This window comes from Apostichopus japonicus, chromosome 14, assembly GCF_037975245.1.
Source record: "Apostichopus japonicus isolate 1M-3 chromosome 14, ASM3797524v1, whole genome shotgun sequence".
Taxonomy (NCBI): domain Eukaryota; kingdom Metazoa; phylum Echinodermata; class Holothuroidea; order Aspidochirotida; family Stichopodidae; genus Apostichopus; species Apostichopus japonicus.
Genome location: NC_092574.1, coordinates 5,648,090 through 5,673,315, shown reverse-complemented (window position 1 = coordinate 5,673,315; position 25,226 = coordinate 5,648,090). Strand labels below are relative to the sequence as shown.

Here is a 25,226-nt window from a genome sequence, read left to right as displayed (position 1 = left end):
AGATAATAAATGCTATACACAGTAGGTTTTTCAAAACATGGGGTCACCAATTTTTACTCCTCTCTCTACCCCCCCCCCCCATTTTGTTCTGATCATGCTCTGAATTCTAAATCTCCAATAGTAAAATAATTTAGTAGACTAAGAGAGAAGGGAGGGGGTGGGGTGAGGAAAACTTGTTTGATACCTATTTCTGATACAATGTAACAATTGGTAATAGTGTTAACTAACAAAGAGATACCTGAATACCAAATTGCAATCCCTTTTCATGCCACAATACTTCTACAATTGTTCAATCAGCCGTCCAGTATTGAAAGGGAACTAGTGAGATTTCTTTAAAGTCTAAATGTATATCACAGCCTATTACGCATTATCAGGAGGTATACTTTTCCAGTGAAAACGTTGATGTAATTGCCACCTTAACACCATCTTCCTGAAAGACCTGCATTCCTGGACGCGTATTTTTTTTTCCCAGACAAACGTGGGCATCGGCCAATCAAATCCCTGGATTCCAAACATGTGACGCTTTTTCAAAAAACATGTTCTGAATCTTTTTTCCTAGTTTTGACCCCAGATTATGAACGACAATCCTCCATTTTCGTAGAAATTGGATCCCTAACCCACTTTCTAAACCCTAACTCTGATTTCAAACGAATTTGTAAATTCCTGAAAAACCTGAAACCCACGTGCATCCTGGGAAAAAAAAATACGCTTCCTGGACAGGCTTGTACCCCCTTTACTAGTAGCACCATAACAACTTAGGTATTAACAGACGGGTCACTACTAATCAATGATAATACATTTACGTAGTGTCGTTTCCACAGGTAATTATATATACAGCACAAAGTCAATATCCTATCCTGTTACAATTCATTAATTAATTACTTATTATTAACTTTACTTAGAATATGAAAGAATAAACGATTGATAAAATCTACATAACTGAACAATCCTTTTATATTCAAATCATTTATTTATGACAGGGCTTTGTGAATATAATTAATGCAAGAGATTAATTTATCACACAAATATGTTCATTACTTTACGTGCCAAAATATACAAAAGCTACATTACAACGATAACATTTATCAACCGATTGAAACCTGAGATGAACAGGTCAGGTATTTTGCATATATATGTTTTATAGTATTTAATGACTGTCCTAACACAATACTGTGACAATATCATGGAGTTGTCTCGGGAATGTATTCGTGTAGTTAGAAACTTTGCAGTCGTCTCCTATGCCAAACAGTTTAGTTAAACTTGTGATGATCTATTGAAGAGTGACTCTGAAATTGATCAAACCTGATGTTAATGACTTAACAGCCAACAGTGTGACTATTTGCAAAAATACAAGGACATTATGCTAACACTGGACAACATGTGATCTGTCAAAAATCCACACTTGAAAAAATAATATTAACAAACATTCCTTTGGCTTGTCAGGAAACCAAAGAGTCCACTAATTGCATTTTTATGAGAGCGTTGTGGTTCAAGTGGTTAGGGCAGTGGACTTGTGATCTAAGGTTTGCAGGTTTCGAGTCCTGGCCAGATCATTGAGTTGTGTCCTTGGGCAAGGCACTTTATCTCCATTGCCTCTCTTCACCCAGGTGTATAAATGGTGACCTGTGAGTTAAACTGTCAATTGGGCATCGTTTAGCTGCTGCCATGATAAGTTTGACAGGGTAATATTCCTATGCGCCTTGAGCAGCGTTATCGGTGGATATGTCTGCGCTTTATAAATCCTCAGTATTTTTATTATTATTATTATTTTGCACCAACCATAACTCTGCATTTTACACCTCACTTTTATGACCTTATAATGACATCACACAAGTATCAGCTATGGTTGGCATTAGCGATACTGACATTCCTTATTATGCTATTAAACGTGGTTACATTTCTCCATTCACAAATTGACTATGCAAAATGTGGACCTATTTAATACACCCTAGACACTAGAACCTTTACAGGATCTGTCAGTCACAGAGACATATTAACTTAAAAGCTCCCAAGAAGCCATAATGAAAGGTTCCTAGTTCAGCAAACTAAATGTGAAAAGAGCTGAAGATGATATTAGTATAAGTAATCGAAATGTGCTAAACGACAACTCAAATCATAGTTTGACATTTCTAAAGAGGATTTAGTGATCCCTTGGAAAAAAGTAAAATTTGTTTCAAAGCAACCCCTGGAGGGTTTGACATGTGCCGCACATATTTAAAGAGAAACAGATGCAAAATATGTGGATGAATATTAAAGTTCAATTTAAGACAAATGTATGAGAATGATGATATAAGAATACTAACAATTATGAGAATACCAAACGGAAACAAGTTAACAGTACTTACACTGACTACAAGAACCTTTTACCGTAGCCCAGAGTCGCACGGAACATATGTCAAAATCAGAACCTTACGATGACCTAGCAGTATACTTCCACTTTGTGAGCGTTAACATTAAATTCTGTAGTACAGGGAAACTTACTACTGTAACTTAGCAAGGTCTGTAAGATAATTATTAACAGGATAAAATAACAATTGTGAGAAAAGCAACTTTTGCAAAGGTTAAACTGTCCTTGGGAACTGTGAATCACAACTTCACAAGGAGACATGAACTCATGAGGCTCATGATAAACCCTGTAGCAGAATGGTAACAAAAGCAATAACAACAGTCCTATAGTTCAGGACACTTTAAGCAATAATTCAAGGCAGAATAGCAATAAGAATAAAGAGACTTCTAGCAACTACGTGAATACAAGGTGATACAGATGAAGTATTACACAACAAAAGCAACATTATACTGAATACAAATTAGAAAACACACACTAACAGATATGTGGGAATGTACAAATGGTCAGTCTCAACAGAATACCTGATCAATCTTTTAAGAGATTTACACTATAAATAGGGCCTAAGATGCAATATCATGCATTTAGATCATATCCAAGTACAATAACAAGGTTTAAAATGGGTCAATTCTAAGTTTGTAAAGCGATTGACAGCTCAAATTCTAATACTGAGATAAGAATGGCATTAAATAAATTTGAAATGAAAGGAGTTATTGCATCAAATTTTAAGTGGTATAAATGCCACTTAATCTGATTTATGAGTGGTTCCTGCTATTACTACAAACAATCTGACCACTTAGTGATACATGGGATAGAAATGTGTACATGAGTAGTACAGCAAAGGATAATGTCTTGTATTTATAAACAAATTAGTTTTAACTTTTAGTGGCAAAATAAACTGATATTCTCAAGGACCTGCAGGGATTGCTGTAAATAAAGGCAAAATCTACATAGCACACAACAATTGTTGAAAAATTTCAAATCAAAATTTTAAGAAACTAAATTGAATATGTTTTCAGATGCAATTTGGAATTGGAACTAATAAATACGTACCAGAAAAATTGTAAAAAAAAAAAAAATTAACAAACTGAGCCAAACCCTAGTTGTAATATATTAAAAACAATGTTTGTTACTTTCAAGGTGAGGGAAATTGCTGGGGATGTTAATGAATGAATATTCATGAAAAAGTCATGAGAGAGAATATTGCATAATACTAACATTTTTGGACGATAAAATAATAACAAATTTGTTTAGACTTGCCGATGTAAAGATGTATGCACATAACACGTTTATGAATGACAATATCTGCTTTTTTTTGGGGGCTTTTTGGAAACCAACACTGGGTAAAATCTGTTATTCTATGAAAACTGGTCACACTCTGGTGTGTTCTGTTCTCGGAAATAAGTCCTTGCATAAATGGCATATTGCTTTCATCAAAACATCTCTCTAAAGAATTCTAAAACCCATGTTAAAATTTGAAAAACTATTTAAAACTTTTTCACAGGAAAACGTTTGCTGTAAAATACTTCCAATTTACAAGTTCGGGTTTTGGAGTGTCAAATATCAGCTGAGGAATGTTCGCTATCCAGTGACGACGAACGGAAGTCGGATATCTCACGTTGACGTCCATTGATACCGCCTGCCCTTTGGTCACGTCTGCTGCCCTCATTCAAGGAATTCCTGGCACTGCTGGTGTTGGATCTGTGTGAAATATTACAATTCTCAATTTCTTTCTCTTTATGTCGGTTTTTGAAGAAACAAACATTCCTTGCTCTTTCGAATTTGGTTTACACTTTCGTTGTTAACTTCTTTCATTTTATGCCTTACTAAGATGGTGTTGCTTCCTAACAGTGATACACTGTATTTGAGTAAAAATTACTCGCAACAATAATTGCTCCAAATAATATTGAAAAATGCAAGGTACACGCACAGAGCTTCAGCATGTATAATTTAGAGAATTTCTATAATATTATTGTCAATACATTACTAGAATTGAAATGCTATTCAAATTCATTTTTCAACCAACTTTCAAGCCTTATTCGTTATGCTATGCTCAAATGTTGAGAAACAGTCTTTCTGCTGACTTGTAAAACTTAACATAAAAAAAGATGAATTCATTTTTGAATTTTACTACCAACCCAAAGTTGCTATGCTAACATTCTTTCACCTGAGCTATTATTCATAATTCGAGCACAGAATCAGAAAAGTGATTTTGTTTTACCTCCGTGGGTAGGTTTTATCCTGCCTCACTCTGTTCATTTCTCTTTCAAAATATTTCTTCTCCTGTAAGAGTCTTTTTTCAGTAGCACCCTGTTCGGCAAGCTAGAAGAAATGAAACCAATAGACCTTGTGATTTCTTGGGATACATCAGTGTTAGAACAAGAAAAAAAAGTAATGTGAGCTAGAAAAATAGTTGTATTGGTGGCTGGTAGGAGGAGGTGAAGACAATTCCCTTACTTATTGCAATATTTGCAGAAGTATATTGAAAATTGTTATTTAAAGCAACAGTCAATAGGTACAAAAAATAACTGTATATGGAAACAATAGACAGGAACATCTTCCATTGACCATTTGTCACACATTGTTGTGCTGCTCAATGTGATGTCATTCATTGTCATGTCACCCACTGTGATGCTGCTCAATGTGATGGGATTCAGTGTCATGTCACACACTGTGATGCTGCTCAATGTGATGTCATTCATTGTGATGCCACGCACTGTGATGCTGCTTAATGTGATGTCACTCAATGTCATGTCACACACTGTGATGCTGCTCAATGTGATGGGATTCAGTGTCATGTCACACACTGTGATGCTGCTTAATGTGATGTCATTCATTGTGATGCCACACACTGTGATGCTGCTTAATGTGATGTCACTCAATGTCATGTCACACACTGTGATGCTGCTCAATGTGATGTCACTCACTGTGATGTCACACATTGTGATGCCACTCACAGTGTATCACTCATAATGATTTTAGTGACTATACTTTTACAATATACCCTCCTAAAGAATTTAAAACTTCTCATCTTTCTGATCATACATGCTATTATTATGCATAAAAATGATACAGTAAATTTTGGAGAAAAAAAAAACAACTTTTGTTGTCTGGGATGTTAGATCTTTAACAATAATGTAAACTTCTCTTATGTAACCTCAACGGATCTCACCTTCATGAATAATTCATCAGCTCTATGTTCATGTTCAGCTGCTGATTGGCTAAGCTTTCGATTCACACTCAACTGCTGTGAAAGACGTTGCTCTGCCTGTGAAGATTTCAAAGTAAAAGAAATGAACGAGTGACGAGCGCTAGATATGATAAAATTAATTACAAATTAATAAGAAGTATTAAAGACTTTATCATATTTAATCTCAAATATTTCTAAAAGGGCATAGTTGCACAGAAAATGTTGGTCTTGAAAAGTAAAAAAAAATGGGAAATTTTCTCTCCTAAAATATGTAATATAACGATATTTTACAATTATGTTCAAAATCCTTAAAGCAAACTCACTTTAATTTACCACAAAAAGTACAACATAATCAGTTTAAGGCAGGCCAGCAGATACCAATTTACCATTCTCACTCTCCCACCCCCCCCCCCTCCCCCCTCCACTTTGACCTGGTTTTACACAATCTCCTGGCAATGTGACAATACAGAGTCAATAATTCCTTCAACACACCTCTAAACTGACTTCTCTTGAATGAGATAGTTGGAGGCAGGTCCCCACCTCTAACCACTTTTATAGTTACATTCCTAGACATGTTACCAACACAGAGTTTATAATTCCATTTAAACAGACCTGTAAAACCACTTCTCTTGATTGCGATAGCTGTTGTGAAAGGTCATCGTTCCTCTTCTTTAATCTTGCGAGCTGAGAGCTGGGAATGAGATTACGGATCAGGTTACAGGACTTGAAGAAAAACAACATCATTTGGTTGCCTTGCTTTCTGCCACGCATAATGTTTTGATACGTTTGTTATGACAATTTCACTAAACCAAAAATGTTTCAGCAATTCAACAGAAGTGTCCTCTCTCCAACATGAAAAATGATATTTTTCTTATAATAATACTTTTTATAGAAATACTGTTGAATTTGTAGAGCATGCTATAAATATTTTTTTCAATGTCCCTATTTTTTTGGGTGTGATTAGACCATGAAAGAATTTTCAGTGAGGTGATTTCCAAATATGTGCAAGATAGTACCACAGTTATTTGTTTACATCCCGTCCCAGATAGCTGCAAATTTCATCCTCCAAGCCTGCTTGGTCACTCCTGCGTGATCTATATCATATGTAACATGCCAATCCAATCCTGAGTCAAACATTGTTCTGAATTGTCGGCTATCACTAGCTATCACAAATATCTATACTACTATATGACTAGAATATAACATCCATACTCAAGCCTCTTAACATCCATACTCTTAACCTTTAAACATTCATACTCCAGCCTTTGAACATCCATACTCCAGCCTTTGAACATCCATACTCTAGCCTTGTAAAATCCATACTCCAGCCTTTTATCATCCATACTCCAGCCTTTTAAAATCCATACTACAGCATTTGAACATCCATACTCCAGCCTTTGAACATCCATACTCTAGCCTTTGAACATCCATACACCAGCCTTTTAACATCCATATTCTAGCCTTTTAAAATCCATACTACAGCATTTTAACATCCATACACCAGCCTTTTATCATCCATACACCAGCCTTTTAACATCCATACTCCAGCCTTTAAACATCCATACTCCAGCCTTTTAACATCCATACTCTAGCCTTTAACATTCATACTCCAGCCTTTTAACATCCAAACTCCAGCCTTTAACATACATACTCCAGTCTTTTAACATCCATACTTACCTGGTTTCAGCCAGCTTGGATTCATATTTGGCAGTCAAAGACTTGCACTCTTCCTTAAACCTGTTAGTAATATAAAGGGGTGAGAAAAAATATGAAAATTAACTCTACAGAATGAAACCCACAAGTCAAATGTTACTTTTTTATACTTTGATATTGTAGCAAAAGCATGATGGTGCATATTTCATTTTAATATTACAACAAACAGGACTCTGCTTGGTCATTATGTATGTGATTAAATATTAAACATTGAAAGAGAAAGGATCAAACCATAGGTAGCCCAATTTTCTAAACACTTTCACATGCATACATATCATACAAATTAGACATAACGCGTCACGTACATAAAACAGCATAATGCAAAGAATTACAAGAGCTTTCTTAATTCATATTTATCATATTTTGAGATGCTATTCTTTATTAAAATATCATGACAATGAAGTTAAATTACCTGAACTTCTTAATTTAAAGTAAAAGTGAAAAGTCTTGAAGTTTTGCTGTGTGAATGAGGTTAATACTAATATGAAAAAGTGTCTGATCGACGAAATGGGGCAAACTAAATCAAAATTGAGTAACTGCTCACTCTCATTTACACCTTTGGTCGGTGAAATTTTAATTAGGTGTGCATATTTAATAGTTTGATCTTCTGTAATCTTATTGTAGGAAATAACGCATCGTTTTTGGCAGACTTCTTGACCGTACCCGGAAAAGCTGCTTGAAACAAGGGAGACAGACAGAGGGCCAGGGTGGGAAGGTTTAATGTTCAAAGAGACTAAATATTAGAATTAGTGGTGTCAAACGAAAGGTGATTCCTACAAATGATATATGAATACTGTCAATTCGATATAAAACTTTAAAAACTTGAATGTCAATGACATTGTAGCTCAACTACTAAAATGGTAAACTTCAGGAAATTGGAACGATTTAAGGAAACGTTTCGGGAAATAATTTTTTCTTGTAGTGTACCTTATCAATCAGGCAATCTTTATTTCAGGAAATAAAATCAGGATTCCGGGAAACTTCGTGATTACTTTTCGAGAAATCGCTAATGGATTTGTGGCCACACTGCCGTGCTTGTCAAGCATTGTCAACGAACGAAACAAGATTTTTCACATTTTGGTAAATAAATCTCTCAAGGCTCTGCAAAAGCATTTACTGATTTCTTTACATAAAACGATGTTTAAATACAATCCTTGACACTTTCTTGTTCATATCTTTAATATTCACAGTATTCTCTGTCCATTATAAAGGTTTTTTCCATTTGTACTTAACTTATATTTTTCATTTTCCTGGCAACCCAAACTGATGCAAGCACAGATGTTGGCGCCCTTCAAGAACTATGTTGCACATAGTCAAAAACATTAAACAAAACCCATAGGCTCCTGAATGAATTTTACATTTTGACCCCTTGTGACCCCAAATGATCTTTGACATGTAAGTAAAGTACAACTATTATGACCTATCATATACTGGACACTATGGATGACTTTCATGAAAATCCAACATTAACACTAGGAGGAGTAGGCTTTTTTGTGATTTCACTTTTTGACCTCTCTTGACCCCAAATGACCTTTGACCTACAACCTGTCTCCATTTTACTCAAGATCTTGATATCTGCTACAAACTGACAAAGTTTGATGAGGATTCATCAAAGAACCTGCAAACAGCAGGCCTTTGAGCAATTGTTGACGGCCAGACGCATTGCCATGACAATAGCTCAACTAGTTGAGCTAAAAAACTATAAAACACAGAAAAAGATCCTTTTTTAAATTTTTTTATTTTAATGAAAGTGAATTATTCTTGAGACTTACTTGGCACTGATTTTTTGATGTGTTGCTAACATCTGACGGAGTTCTCGACTCGACTGACGACTGCTCTCTTCCACGCTGTCAACCTTAGCCTCGTATTCTGCCTTTAGCAACATGATTTCTTGTTGGACGGCTGATAACTAAAATGGAAAAACAAAGTCATTTTCTGGCAATTGTGGAATAAAGATTTAACGATTTCAAATTACCGAAAGCTAAAAGAAACTGTTATTTGTGTATGTATGTAAAAGGCAGAACCTTCAAGATAAGTAACAGACCAAATTTTGCTCAAGAAATGATAAGCTCAGGGTGAAAAAAAAAGGAGACAGAGAAATAGGAAAAAGCAACTCACTTGTCAGGAAAACCAAGACATAATCTTAAGTTTTGTTGAAATATTTATTTTCTAGTACAATTACCAACCATTAAATTCAACTATCATTTCCTGGAAAAGTAGTTAGTTCTATTCAAGAAATCTTACTTCTTTATTAAACTTTCTCTCCGAAGAATCTCTTTCTTTCTGGACCGCAGTCTGGTTCTTTTTGAGACGGTCCACCTCCTGAATCAACCTCAGTTTCTCCTCCGCTAGGCCCTCCGCCTCTTTGGTTGCTCTCTCCGTCCGTTGCCTCATCTCCTGGTATTTATTTGACAGCTGAGTTTGTTTGTCATTATGGCTTGATAAATGAAAAACATTTAAAGAAAAAAAGAAAGGAATTTTAATATCGCTCTAGTCAACTCACATGGAATACCATGGGCAAGACTGATTTCAGGAACAAGGCATGAGAAACAAGGCATGCCCAATATGTGAGAAACATGGCATGCCCAATATGTGAGAAACATGGCATGCCCAATATGTGAGAAACAAGGCATGCCCAATATGTGAGAAACAAGGCATGCCCAATATGTGAGAAAAATGGCATGCCCAGTATGTGAGAAACATGGCATGCCCAATATGTGAGAAACAAGGCATGCCCAATATGTGAGAAACAAGGCATGCCCAGTATGTGAGAAACAAGGCATGCCCAATATGTGAGAAAAATGGCATGCCCAATATGTGAGAAACAAGGCATGCCCCAATATGTGAGAAAAATGGCATGCCCAGTATGTGAGAAACAAGGCATGCCCAATATGTGAGAAACAAAGCATGCCCAATATGTGAGAAAAATGGCATGCCCAATATGTGAGAAACAAGGCATGCCCAAAATGTGAGAAACAAGGCATGCCCCAATATGTGAGAAAAATGGCATGCCCAGTATGTGAGAAACAAGGCATGCCCAATATGTGAGAAACAAGGCATGCCCAATATGTGAGAAACAAGGCATGCCCAATATGTGAGATAAGGTAATAAAGGAAATAAGGTGTTCTCACATATTTTCAATACGTTTTTTGAGCGACGCACACTTGCAGTTGTGAACAAATTTTAATTTAAAGATATGTAAACTAAAATGCTTATCATGGTCTCTTCTCATCTTACCTCAATTCTTTTCTCTTAATCTCCTTCTCTAAGCTCTCCATCTTCATCAAAGCTTCCTCCTTCTGCCTCTCGGCCGATATGAGTCGGTCCTGCATCTGACCGACCCGCTGGTCACTCATTTCAGCTGACCCTTCTCTATAGAGCTTTGTAAGAAACAACAGAGAGATGTGAAAATATAGTTAAAAATCATCATTGTAGTATATACAAACGGACAAACATTGGAGAGATACAATGAATAAACATCAGATAAACTGACCAATACCAGTAAACTGTAAGGCATAGAGATGTACTACTCAGAGTCATATATAAATTAGCAATATTTATTACTGAGTATTGGTGAAGCGTTATAGAGGTTTAAGGTATCAGGCCTAGAATTACAGTCACTCGCTAAAAAATGCCAGTGCATAAGAAATCTACTGGCTAACATCAAATTCTCACTTGCAATTTTCTTGCATTAAGCAAACATTAATTTGCACTGGCAGACAAATGCCAGTGCATTTTTTTGTCATCTACTGTCAAATGGCAAAAGTTGACCTGAATTTTGAGGCTTGAATAAGGAACTGAATAAAAACATATCCAACCTCGGGAAATATATTTCCATTTTCTAAGGAACGTCATGAATCAAGCTATTTGCATCTTTTGTCTCATGTCTCAAAAGAGATATTGTAAAGTAAACTTTATCAATGAGAGGAAAGATCAATTATAAAGAACTGAACTTCGTTAGGTTGTGAATACAACAAAGAGAGAATACTGTTAATATTGTTGGCAAACAGAATGAAATCCATAGAAGTATAGTGCATATTTCAATGACATAGTTAACACATTATTTTCTTTATATATTACCACTTTAACAGTTGGTTTTAGATTTTAAAAAAATTCAAAAACTTTTGGAAAAAAAACAGATTTCTCTTTATTTTCTGTGGATATTAAAGTTACAACAATATCGTCTGAGCAACAAAATGTTTTCTATTATGTTACTGAAATGCACAACTATGCACACTTTTTGTCTTGTATATATCCATAGGATATGTTCACTGTGCAAGGACGTATGTATAGGAAATGTGTTCTTTTGTTCATTACATATTCGTCAATCTGTGAAGATAAGGTGTTTGCATAAATGCATATTCATTAGCTTTTAATTAATCAGACTCACATTTTCCAGTTCTTCCTCCACTGCTCTTTTCTCTCTTAAGAGTCTCTCAATCTCTGCTTGTTTCTGACCAGTCTCCTACGGAATAATATTCCAGATATTGACCGTAAAATATGCTATATGCAATCCGTACACAAAAATATTAAAAAAATAGAGAGAGAGATGCCACCACAATAACTTGTCACTCAAAATTTTATCTCCGTTCCTTCGAAAGTTTTTTAAAATATATGCAGATATCGTATAGTTTTTGGATGGATAAAAGTATATAGTGTGAGTTTTTTGCATTAATAACACATAAATCAACAAGAATTCAGGTTTGCATATACTGATTCTACTCCATGATACTGATTGGTTACCATGGAGAACATTTTACTGTTTGGTGACTTACATAAATAATCCTCCTGTCAAGCTTACCTATCCAATATTTCTTAAACAGATTGCATCTCTAACTGTCGAGACTCTATCTAGTAGATTGTTCTGCATTTCTTTCCTAACAATAATGACTCATCAATTCAGAAAATGTTTTGCACATGTTTTGTATATCGGCCTCACTACATACAGACAACAAGATGATACATCTTCTGCATGGAAAGAAGACAGTAATGTCTACAACAAGCTATGGAGGGGTCCTGGTGACATAGTTGTCTCCTGGTAAACTACCTTTTAAAACATCTAAAACGTGCAATGACGTGCTATGGAGGGGTCCTGGTGACATAATTGTCTCCAGGTAAACTACCTTTCAACGCATCTAAAACGTGTGATGACGTGCTATGGAGGGGTCGTGGTGACATAATTGTCCCCTGCTTAACTACCTTTCAACGCATCTAAAACGTGTGATGACGTGCTATGGAGGGGTCCTGGTGACATAATTGTCCCCTGCTAAACTACTTTTCAACACATCTAAAACCTGTGACGTTTTGAAACAGTCTGCAGCTTCCAAGCCAGCAAACCACACAGGAATTTTCTTAGACATAACCATTCGATCTTGATATACTACAAAGCTGCTTTACACCCTGTTACAAAGATGTCAAAGCATTTTGACCTCATTTTCTTTTAAAACCCTGCAAGACTAATTTTGTTGTTTGTAAACTCCCCTTACATTTTCTAAGGCCTGTATTTCGTCCATGAGTTTAGAGATGTTCATGTTGCACTGTTTCCTGACCGTGTCCACCTCCTGCCTCGTCCTCTTGCCCGCCTCGTTTAACAGGTTCTCCATCACCTGCTGCAACCTCTCGATCTCGACAACTTTCTGCTTCTCTCTGATCAGAGCCTGGCAACGATAAAGCAGAGACTTTATACACAAATATCTACATGAAACACATGAAATATCCAAATGGAACACAAATAAACACAAATACAAACGTCGCTTCGTGGATATTTTAATATTCGCATCCGGCAATAAACCGTGAAGTCAGCTATACAACGTACTATTAAAGGGTGTGAAGACTCGCGCAAAAAGAAACGTCTAATGCCAGTAATATGACCTAGATTCGGATGAGGTGTAACAGAAGTGTTAGACACCACCATCGATCCCAGAAAATACACACACAGCTTGCTACCGTCGGTAATTAGACACTAGTGTACGTTCAGTACATACAGCTGCGGTCAATACCCACAGCAAAGTATACAAACGATACAGCGATGGACATCTCAGGTCCAGCTAAAGATAACAATTAAGGTACCACCTTTCATTACTGTCTGCATTTTGTAGCGACACGAACAAAACGTCACTTGCCAGCAACGGAAAGTTAACTTTTTCAGATGGCCGCACACGGTTTGGGGCGAGTTTTTTAAACACAAATATCCTGAATACGAACGTCGCTTCGCGGATATTTTAATTTTCGCATCTGGTAATAAACTGTGAAGTCGGCTTTACAATGTACTATTAAAGGGATACTTTGGTGGCAGACAATGCGATGCTTATATGGTAAAAGAAAAATGATCCACAGGGCACATTGTTAGTTGATTATACCTTCTCATATCCCTTTTTCCTAACTTGAGATATGGTGGATTGAATGGAACTGATTTTGTCAGGCTAAACCCTTCATGTATCCCTGGAGTAGGTCACAGTGGGTGGTCTGTGATATCATATCTGCAAAAGGTTCTTCAAAAACTAAACTTCCTATTATATTCTTCTCCTTGATTTATCCTTGAAACCTGAATAAATGTGGAATACTTAATGCCTGCCTAGGTTCAGCTCTGTATTCATAATTTCACCAAAATGCAACTTCTTTGTAGAAATATTTACTTTCCTCTGTGAATTTAAGTGAGTTAAAAATTATAAAGAAACACAAAATCATTTCCTTGATTTTTATCAACCAGTCGTCTTCAGTCACCGGAATAACCCTTTGACTAACAACAATATTACATCAAATTTATCTTGTCTGACACAGAGCTAACCAGGTATGCTTTCATCACAGTGATTGTACACAAAATAAATAATCATAACTAATATTACATCAAATTGATCTTGTTTGACACCAAGCTAACCAGGTACGCTGTCATCACATTGATTGTACACAAAATAATCTAAACTAATATTACATCAAAGTTTATCTTGTCTGACACAGAGCTAACCAGATATGCTGTCATCACAGTGACTGTACACAAAATAATCTAAACTAATATTACATCAAATTTATCTTGTCTGACACAGAGCTAACCAGGTATGCTGTCATAACAGTGACTGTACACAAAATAATCATAACTAATATTACATCAAATTGATCTTGTCTGACACAGAGCTAACCAGGTATGCTGTCATTACAATGATTGTACACAAAATAATCATAACTAATATTACATAAAATTGATCTTGTCTGACACAGAGCTAACCAGATTTGCTGTCATTACAGTGACTGTACACAAAATAATCATAACTAATGTTACATCAAATTTATCTTGTCTGACACCAAGGTAACCAGGTATGCTGTCATCACAGAGATTGTACACACAATAATCATAACTAATATTACATCAAATTGATCTTGTCTGACACAGAGCTAACCAGGTATGCTGTCATTACAGTGACTGTACACAAAATACTCATAACTACTATTACATAAAATTGATCTTGTCTGACACAGAGCTAACCAGGTACACTGTCATAACAGTGACTGTACACAAAATAATCAGAACTAATATTACATCAAAGTTATTTTGTCTGACACAGAGCTAACCAGGTATGCTGTCATCACAGTGATTGTACACAAAATAAATAATCATAACTAATATTGTAAGTAAATCTACAAACCTCATCTTTCTCCAAGAGAGAGTTTTCCACCATCTGAATGCTTTCGCGTACTTGGTTCACCGCTTCGAATTCTCGACGATCAGCCTCGGCACTGCAAGCAAACAAGAATTTGAGGAGTGTGTTTTTAGGAGTGTGGAGTGTTAGCACAGTGGTTAACGGCGGTGCCTTCCAATCATAAGGTGCCCAGTTCCAGTCACTCCAAGATTAATGTATGTCGTCCAGCTACAGAGTTGTTTACAATTGACAATTCATAATCATGGACGTTAAATATGAATGTAAGAGACTGACTTCGGTCAGCTTGCGGCTTTCATAAGCCAATGAGGCTTCCCCTTGTAAACAAACTATTAATGTAGGAGTTTTAGCTCAGTGGTTAACGCCGGTGTCATCCAATCATAAAGACCCCGGGTCGAGACACTCCAAGATTAATGTATGTCGTCCAGTTACAGAGTTGTTTACAATTGACAATTCATAATCATGGACGTTAAATATGAATCTAAGAGACTGACTTCGGTCAGCTTGCGGCTTTGATAAGCCAATGATGGCTTCTTCGCGAGTTCCTGCTTACAGGAGGATCTAAAATACATACAAATACAATTGATGACAGCTGTGACAATTTTATCTCTAAATAAATAAATAAATAAATAAACAAAACTAAATGTAATCCTGTGCCAACAGCAATGCAAAACAATAAACAAATTCAGTCTATGCTGAAGTTTAATGGCATGGCAGTAAACATGGAATGTTACATGGGAGTTACGAAAATGCAACCACACACACATTTCAAATAATGAATATTTGTTACCATTTCCAATGGAGACTCTTAACTTTCTGTTCTAGTTCCACCCTGGCCTCTCTCAGAGCTTCGTTCTCGCTGGAAATCTGTCCCATCTCTTCTTGCAATGTTATCAAGGAGAGGCTTACCTCCTTCAACTCTGATCTGGTCGATTCAGAATCACGTTTGAATGTGTCGGCCTCTTTAATCTGCAATAGAGGAAATATCAAACCTCACGATGAGTACGAGAGGATTTTTAAACGAGCTTCACATCTTCTGGAACTCCGACTCATGTCTTGTTTTTTAAAACTGATTTTAATGTTAGATCACATGGCATGCTTCTGCCTGGCACCTATGATGGAACACCAGGTAGCGAGGGAACGGACGCTATTAAGAATGAGCCAAATGATGGGTCAACTTCTCCTTTAATAAACCTCTTTGCGATACTTTCCGAGTCTAACTTCTTCTCCTACGACCCCCTCTTTCTGACAATTGCTATTAAAGTTATACCCAAACTGATTGCAATCCTAGGTTCCTGGGATATAAAGTATCTTATCAACTAATGGAATGATTTTTAATGAAATTGATTAATAGGAACCTGGAAACACACAGAGTAGGATAACCCTATTTCCCTCTTCCTGACACTCTCGCAGTATCCCATGTGTCACAGTTACAGATTATACTATTGTAGTTTACACATTATATACGAAACGTCATAAATAATTGAATACTAAAAAATTATAACGTCCTTGAATATGATCTATGGTTATAACAATGAAAAGTTGAGAAATAACACAAGGGAAGATTAACTTGACTGTGGCTAAAAATAGTTACAAAAATTTTCAATTAAAAACAAAAAAAATCCTAATATAGTAGCCTGGATTCTGGCTAAGTTGCATACACATAACATGGAGCCTGAAGAACCACATACTTTCATATAAAGCTTTTCTTCCAGTAGAGATTTCCCATGATCCATCTCTGCTAATTTCACCTCAGCAGTATGTTTATCTGTTCGGGTAATCTTGAGCTGTTCCCTGGTGTCTGCCAGTTCCTTGCTGTGGGTATTATAGATTTCCTGTAAGTGTTGGTTAGCTCTCTCTAGTTTTTGTTTCGTCGTCATCAGTTCACCGTTCTTCCTCAGGAGTTGCTCCGCCTTGTCCTCTAGTGCTTGCTGTGATAACTTCTCCGCTTGCTCAGTCAAACGAATTTCCTTAAATAATAATTTATTTTATAAAGCGTAAAGTCCACAAAAGTGCTCTAAAACGCTACGTAACAGTAAAAAAATATATGACACATAAAATGTAGTAAAACTGCAGAATAAAATACAATATAGATGAGTATGAAGAATAAAAAGCATGCAGGCTTGAGTGTTTTTGAGTACTGCACATGAATAGAGTTGAATAAACAGTTTATATATTGCAGGAATGCGGTCTAAATAGGTAGGTTTTCAGCTTTAACTTGAATGTTGTTAGACTAGAAACAGTTCTGAGTTCAGCCGGCAGCTCATCCCAGAGGCGTGGCCCAGCCACGCAAAATGCTCTGTTCCCATAGCTGTTTGTCTTGGTGATCGGCACCTCCAGACGACTCTGACCAGCAGACCGTAGGACTCTTGTTGACTGATAAAGATGGATGAGATCTTCCAGGTATGGAGGTGCCATGTTGTTCTGGCACTTGAACACAAGAAGAAGGAATATGAACCTAATCCGCTGAGATACTGGCAGCCAAAGAGTCAAAGGAATGTTACCTTTCAGAAGGATGCGAGGCAGAAATGTAGGAGAGAAGGACAACAGTCTCTAAATGACTGCATCCTAACCTCAACTCAACGCTTTGTCTTTAATAGTTTAGTATTAAATAGAAAACCTGACATTGTTGTTATCAGATGCGAAAAGAACTTATGTCCCTCTTTCCACCAACCTACCCTATTAGGGTGATCTAACTGATAGTCTGATCAAGTTTCCAAACCAATTCCACAGTTTGGCTTTGTCATAATGTGCCTTCCAAGGATTAATCCTCATCTTCAGCAAGACACGATAAAAACAACAACTGAAACTTGGCGAGAAGACTCTTCATAATTCTTGACTAAGACAGATACGACATCTTTCCAAATTCTGTGAGTAGTAAATCCCAAAGTCAAACACTGTGCTACACAATGCTAAACACAGTAAAATTAAACATTTGCCCAAATAATATCACTGAAAATTATTCGCAGATATTAAAGACACTTTTGATTCTACCATGAAAATTTTGCATAGAATGCAGCTTTATGTCATCAATAGCTTCCTCACACGGCCAACTCGACCGACATAATATGAGATCAGCAAGACGAGGACTTAAAAGAAACATATGAATATTCATTATGCAAATGACAGCTAATTTATCTGGTTGTTTCAAAATACAAACAGCAGATTTACCCTGAACTTTGTGTTTATGTCTTCGTATTGCTGAGATGAGGTTCTCCACAAATCAAGAGCAGCTTCTTTCTCCTGAGGATAGAAAAATATGCAAATCAAAGATGACTGATGAATATTTATAAACCTACTCTTTTAAAGGGGCCATCTTGACAATACACCTATCATCCACAATTTTGGGTGCTAATGTTGCTAAAACTTTCCAAAGGGGCTTAACCCGTTTAAAAACTCTCCAGATGCTACCAAGTGTGAAATGGTCTGTTTCAGCCAGATAAACCTCCCCGAGAGTTACAATGGGGTCATTATTGGTAATACTTATAAAGTTGAAAACCTAATTCCATTCTACTAAACAAACTGTGATGTACAATTAAAACAATGTTTACCTATGAAATTCACCAAGTGCCAGACTCTTGCACTACACACAGGTTTGTTCACATGTTACAGCACATATAGGGACACATTGGGAAGGGGCAGGGGAGGCACAGGTTTGTTCACATGTTACAGCACATATAGGTACATATTGGGAAGGGGCAGGAGAGGGTGAGTGGGGGGTGCAACAGTGTCAGCAGTTTTCTTTTCAAGTTTATGGGTAATAAGGGTTTGTACGTCTCAAAGTAAGAAATTCCAACTTTTTATGTTATCTAGATTGCAGGTGGAAAGATGGCAACAGAAGTATACAGGGAAGGAGCTTAACCTGGAATTCACTGAAGCAAGCCTCCTTAAGCTAACATGATGTATATGCCAGACATTTGAAGAAAATAATATTGGCGACTTTCTCACATCTTTTATTCATTGATTGGATTTGAAAGCTCACTTAGGAGTGTCCATACCTCTTGCAGACTTGATACTTGTTTTTGAAGCTGAGAAATGAGGTGATCATTGCTAGAATTAATGTCACCACTCCAACCCATCGCCTCCAACTGGCCCTCAACTGTGACCTTCAGCTCTGTTTGCAGTCTGAAGGAGAAAGAGTGGAACGGCAAACGAGAGAAAAAATAGCAGAACTTAAAACGCTGTAAGCTGGAATTGACATGACTGTCTATGTCAGCCAATGAAAAACAAGGATGAAAGGCTTTGATTTGTCAATTATTGGGACAACTTCTGCAAGTGTGATAGAGAAGAAAGTGACTGAATCTTTAAATAGTTCCTGAACGGTAACAAGTAGTCCGAGGGTCAGTTATGATAGTCAAAGTCACACAATAGTTCCAATTTTTTTATTATTTTTTATTATTGTCATCTTTAATGAGGGTAGTCCTGCTCAGTGCAGAGCACTGCTTTCCAGAGGAGCCCTCAACGAAATCCTGATAAATTTGTTAATGTGTCATTAATTTAATTCACTCAATGGAAAACAGAAATGGTCAGAGAACAACATAGCAGCAGGCAGCTTCATTTGTTTTATCTTTAGTACAGACGACTGGATTGAAATATTTTACTAACATTATACAAGGAAGTAAGGTAAATTATTTTTAAATTACGTTATTACTACAGGATATAGGTATATCTTATCCAGCTTGAATATCCATGTCCATCTGTGACATGAGATATACCTTAACCCACGCAGGAAGAAGCATGAAACTCCATCAAAGAACTGTTTACAATATTGCAACAAAACAGTAATACGATATTGTAACAATATTTTCGTGTGGGTGGTTTTGTACAGAGAGTAGGAAACTTCTATTTCTATTTCATTCATGGCAACAGCAAAAGCAGCTTATGAAGGGGTAGTGGTGATCACATGCATTCGTTCATGATGATGGGGAAAATGTTCAGGATGGAATTAAATATCAATTTATATTCATAAATACTGGAAATGATATAAAACTGTCCCATTTCTTTTCCAATTGTGTCAAACAGGAAATCAAATACCAAAGTTGTTGTTTTACATGGTAATTCAAAAAAGCTGTCTTTTCCTTTTTATCTTTCGTTTTTTAGTTTTCTATTTGACATTTTGCACATTCTATAGAGTTACATAAGGTGTACAGTATTGTGTATAGACAAAGGTCTTCTGACACGACTTTACAATGATCAGTTGTCACACCTACCCACTCAAGTGTGTGCAATACCTGCCCCTGCCCCTCCCCACCCCCAGGGCACTATGGTGGACCACAATACTTGTTCCCTCTGGGGCATCCCATAGGGTGCGACCACAATATATTTACAAGATACTCCACAGATCACCATTTAGCACCTGAGTGGGGATAGAGGCGAGTGAGATTAAAAGCCTTGACCAAGGACACAACGCTGTGATCTGGCCAGCTAGATCACAATTCATTACCTTAACCATTTGACCACCATTTCTAAAATGGTATAGGACTGAAACGTTTAGCCAATATCTTTGGTAATTTTTTCCACCTTAACACAAACAGTACAATTTTGTTAACATATATGGACTGCAATCTATCAATACTATTATATCAGTATAGGTGAAATCACATTTTCGATTAGATAACTCATCAAAACAGTACTGGATCATCTGGCAATCTGATTGGACAACCAAGATTGGTACCTGGACCAAAACTCAAACCCTCATAAGCAACAAGAACATTTCAAAAAAAAAGAAGATAAAAACAAGGGGGTAAGCATAGGACTTTTGCAAACCCTACAATCCTTTATTTAAATCCAAAGGTGACTTCTTTTAGATGCAAAATTAAAACAATAGCCTTCTGTTTACCTTTCATTCTCCTTCGCAAGTTTCTCTACCTTTGTTCTCAGACCTTCAGTTTCAACCTTAGAAGAAGTTAGAAAACAAAGACAAAGACATTTTCAAAACTTAGTAATTCAATATATAAGTACGTTAAATACCATACCTTTTAACTGCACTAAATGCCTGTTCCTCTAGATGGTCTCACCCTCTCAAAGTAACTTTCTCATCCACACATTTTACCCAATTCCATTTCCACTTGCACCCCGTTTATAGCTCACGTAAACACTCATTTGTACTACTTTCTCCCCTTTCAAAATCTCCAACGATCACACATACCTCCTTCAATATACACCCACCCTATTCCCAAGTACCTCCCCTCCCCCCCCCCCTTCCTGAGACCTCCAACTCATTGTAATTTCCATATCACAACTGAAACACTCCACACAAACTGTTTAATAGTTATTCTCCACTTCATCTTTTTCCTAGATTCCACCTCTCTCTTGCCTATTCCAAATTTCAACATACCCTTTACACCACCGCACCTCTTCTTCACTAATGTCCACCTCCCATCACCTCCCCACCCTTCCACGTACCTCTGAACGACTTACAACTCTGACCTCTCGTGCTCTCAATCACTAGATTATGAAGAGACTTTCAGACCCTTACCCTGTAAGTATTTACTTGCTGTCGGAGAGCACAGTTCTCTGAATCATATTCAAGGATAAGAGGTGTGAGTATGCTGAAGGAAAGATGAAAACAAAGAAAGAATGTATATATTTTGCTATATCATGGACAAGGTTTATGACTTTAGAGAATTTTTTGGTAGCCTTCAGAAGTGACCTTAAAAATATGATAAACAATTTTCCAAACATGTTTTCAAAGTATGAGAACGCTAATATTAGTTTGAACAGCAGTCTCTGTTTTTTACATTGCGCTGTCCAGCTCCAATGCGAAAAATGTTCGCACGTAGGCTCCTGTAAAGTTTACAATCGGACAGTTTTACGAAGGCTAAGCTTCCTGGTACTACATTCTGCTCTCTGACAATATATATCCGCCATGTTTCACCTTTGGTTGTTCCAAATACTTTTCAAGTGATACTACAGAAGCTTCATTTTCCCTAAAGTTGATCCGTGAATTTATTTCAGCAATTTTGAAGAACCGTTTATGAACTGTGGTTTGAGTGTGAGAAGTGTATTATGTGCAATGCTATGTACGTACAAACTGGCATGGTAGGCTGTACACTGTACGTACAATCTATCAAAATCTCCCACCAGACAATTCCAAATTTTTAGAACAAGAGTTCATTGCGGCCGGACCTGTTAATACCTTGATAAATATTCCATCGAGGATGAATTAACTTAATTTTATGAAGATACTATTAAATAGAAAGCTTAAACATGATAACCTAAAAGGAATAACTATCATATTAAACTACAAAATCTAATTGCCTCCATCTACTTTTGTAAACAAAAACTAACCTTTGATCAGTCAGCAACGGAGGAAGGTAGTTACTTCTCTTGTTGAGCTCAGACTGGAGAATGAAAGGAGAAAAACAAAAACTTTGTGATCCTCAATGCTTCTTCCCTGCTTTTAACAAAGCTTCACATGTATGTATTTTAGATCCTCCTGCAAGCAGGAACTCGCGAAGAAGCCTCATTGGCTTATCAAAGCCACAAGCTGACCGAAGTCAGTCTCTTACATTCATATTTAACGTCCATGATTATGAATTGTCAACAACTCTGTAACTGGACGACATACATTAATCTTGGAGTGACTCGAACAGGGGACCTTATGATTGGAAGGCACCAGCGTTAACCACTGAGATAACACTCCTACATTAATAGTTTGTTTACAAAGGGATATGTGGAAGAGAAGAGCTGACATTTGATGGCCTGAAAAATAAAAAAATGATCAAATAGCAGCAAGAGATTCTATGACTTTACTTGCTGAGGAACATTTTATCAAATACAGTCAGCTGATGTTAAGACAGCAAATATTACCTGTTCCTCATCAGATAATGGTGGGTACTTTTCTTGATAGACAGAAAGGGCAGCATTAAGCCTCCGCACTGAAGGAGAAAGGTATAAAATAATAATGTCAAATTAAGTAATATTGACAATAATGTCACTATCACTTCTTTCCAACCACTGCTTGAAGATAAACTCTGTCAAATTCTTCTTGGCCATGGAGACTGTGTGTAACGAATGAGAACGGCAATTGTCAGTTACTTTGCATGATGTAAAAGTAAATTTAAGTTTTGGCCAACTTCACTAGATATACACAGTCTCTAAAAGTGAAATTAGGTCGCATATATTGGCCCAGCAGCCACAAGGTGGTAGTGCGCCCTTACTTTTCGCATAGCAGGTGGACAAATCAGGCATTGTGCACTTGCTAAAGTGTCCAGCTGCCAATTGAATAAGTAAAACGCATCATGCTATTTGCTTTCCAGTCACACAAACATGTTATATTGTGTTGTACTATTCATCCTTTTTGCGTACAAGAGTGGAAAGTTGTGCACTCTGATTAGTTAGATACTACTACTACATTAATTGATACATCCCTTATTTGTCTTGCTTAGGCAAATTAACATGAAAACAAAATTATTACTGTTGGCCTAGGTGAAGGCCTCAGTTCTAAGAAAGGGTAGATCATATTAGACCATGGATTTATCAAAGTTAAACAGCCAGCAAATCTTGATAGTCGATAGGTTGTTAAATATTTCACAAATTCGGACAATTGCAACAATGGTTACCTACAGTATCATGATCACCAGATGTTCAGACTAAAGAATTCTCTCTAGTCTAAGCCGAGGAATACAGGCATTTGGTTTGGTAAGATAAATCTTTGACTTGAGATGTAAATATAGGAATAGGTTAGCCTTAGGTCCTCTAGGGCATAGTCTAGGTTGAATTTCCAAATAACTAATGTTATATACTGAAACAATGGTAATATGTCGCAGTGTTTTTCTTTTCTTGTGACAATTCTTCTGATGCAGCCAAGCTCGTTAGGCCTAACGCCAAGCCTAGGCCAACTGTAGCCTTTTACTTGTACTTTGTAGGGTCTGAGCTAGGCTACTGAGTTTAATTAAAGACTGGTATATTTATAAAGTAAGAAAACATTGAAGTAAGAGAGCTTTTGCATGAGACAGGACAACAAGTAAGGCCGAAAAAGTTACCCTGGTCGTTGAGGAAAGAGAGATCTTCTGTTGCCATCTCACAGCGGGAGTGCAACGGAGTTCATTTTCACAGAAACTATTGTGCCCTAATACTAAGAAACAGTTCTGTTTCAATATAGATCAAATATTTGCAAACAGGCCAATCACATTTCATTGGTATTAGTTCCACTACATCAATATTACATTGCTTGAAGTTGTCCGCCAAACAATTTATCGAAAGTGCGCCCTCGATTTTTTAACAAAGATATGGTACATGTCGGACATAAAATAGCAGTGTTTGCTGTCCCATAAGTTTGCCGCATAGCTGTTTGTCCCTAAAGTTTACCCACATAAGTTGACCATTGCTGGAATAATTTTGGTAATCCAAAGCCAAACCACAAAGTCATTTTAACTTACTCATTTCAAATAATGCATAGAAATTGATTTTATCAAAATTGTATCACACAAAAGCATGAGAGGTTTTATAAAAATAATATCAAGTTATCAATACAGAGAAAGTAGAAATATTTATTCAGTCCCAAAGATGGTCTAATCATGAAGTAAACGCTCAAAGTGTTTTAGGACGATGAACGAGAAAAGCCAGAACTTATACCTAACTATAATACTAAACACCAGTGGCGTAGGAAGGTACTTTTGAGTGGGGGGGGGGGGGCTGAAGACTGATGGCCGGCCTAGGGGAGGGGTCTAAGGGGAGGGGGTGTCCCCTCCCCTTTGGATTTTTTTGCATTTCCAGGTGGCCTCAGATGCAATTTGGTGCAATATAGCACACTTCAACCCACCCACTCCATTTTGTAAAGAATTTTGCATTTTCACCTGGCCTTAGATGCAATTTGGTGCTTCAAATGAGATTTTTTTCTCATTTGGAAATGAAAAAGGGGTTTTCTGACTTGCGGAGCGGGGGGGCGGAACGATACTTCCGCCCCCCCCCCCATATTTTTCACTGGGGGGCTGGCGCCCCCCAGCCCCCCCGGTTCCTACGCCCTTGCTAAACACACGTATAGGCCTACTGTATTTAATTGTACGTATGCAATGGATACGGCCTCCTGATCGGCATTGTCATGGTACATGATAGCTCTAATGTGTTAGTCTTTTGTCAAGTGCTCATGAAATTTAATACTACACAATAAACAATGACGTATCTATAATATTAAAAAGGAAGTGAAACTGCGAAAGAAAGGAAAGCACATACTTGGGGTAACTGAATCCTGAGGGGATTAACAGGACGTGTAAGAATAGATTGAAAAGTAGGTGTCATTAAATATTGAAAAACAGGAAGAAGGAAAAGAAAGGAATTCAACGGAATCCTGTCCTCGGTTTATAAAGCTTAATTAAGAGTGCCA

At 36.9% G+C, this 25,226-nt stretch overlaps 1 protein-coding gene across 1 annotated transcript; it reads right to left on the bottom strand.

Moving 5' to 3' along the window:
* Positions 1 to 932: 932 nt before the first annotated feature.
* On the bottom strand, positions 933 to 24,068 carry LOC139979891 (sodium channel and clathrin linker 1-like). The gene is made up of 20 exons (XM_071991084.1): positions 23,887 to 24,068; positions 22,712 to 22,779; positions 22,190 to 22,242; positions 21,378 to 21,450; positions 20,739 to 20,794; positions 18,898 to 19,024; positions 18,071 to 18,142; positions 16,591 to 16,869; positions 15,690 to 15,868; positions 14,888 to 14,978; positions 12,734 to 12,904; positions 11,638 to 11,712; positions 10,485 to 10,627; positions 9,492 to 9,684; positions 9,020 to 9,156; positions 7,212 to 7,271; positions 6,147 to 6,225; positions 5,517 to 5,612; positions 4,566 to 4,666; positions 933 to 4,045 (listed from the first exon to the last, which is right to left on the bottom strand). The coding sequence occupies exons 1-20, from the start codon at positions 23,921 to 23,923 to the stop codon at positions 3,901 to 3,903; spliced, it is 2,235 nt and encodes a 744-aa protein (XP_071847185.1). The 5' UTR covers positions 23,924 to 24,068; the 3' UTR covers positions 933 to 3,900.
* Between the last annotated feature and the right edge of the window lie 1,158 nt (positions 24,069 to 25,226).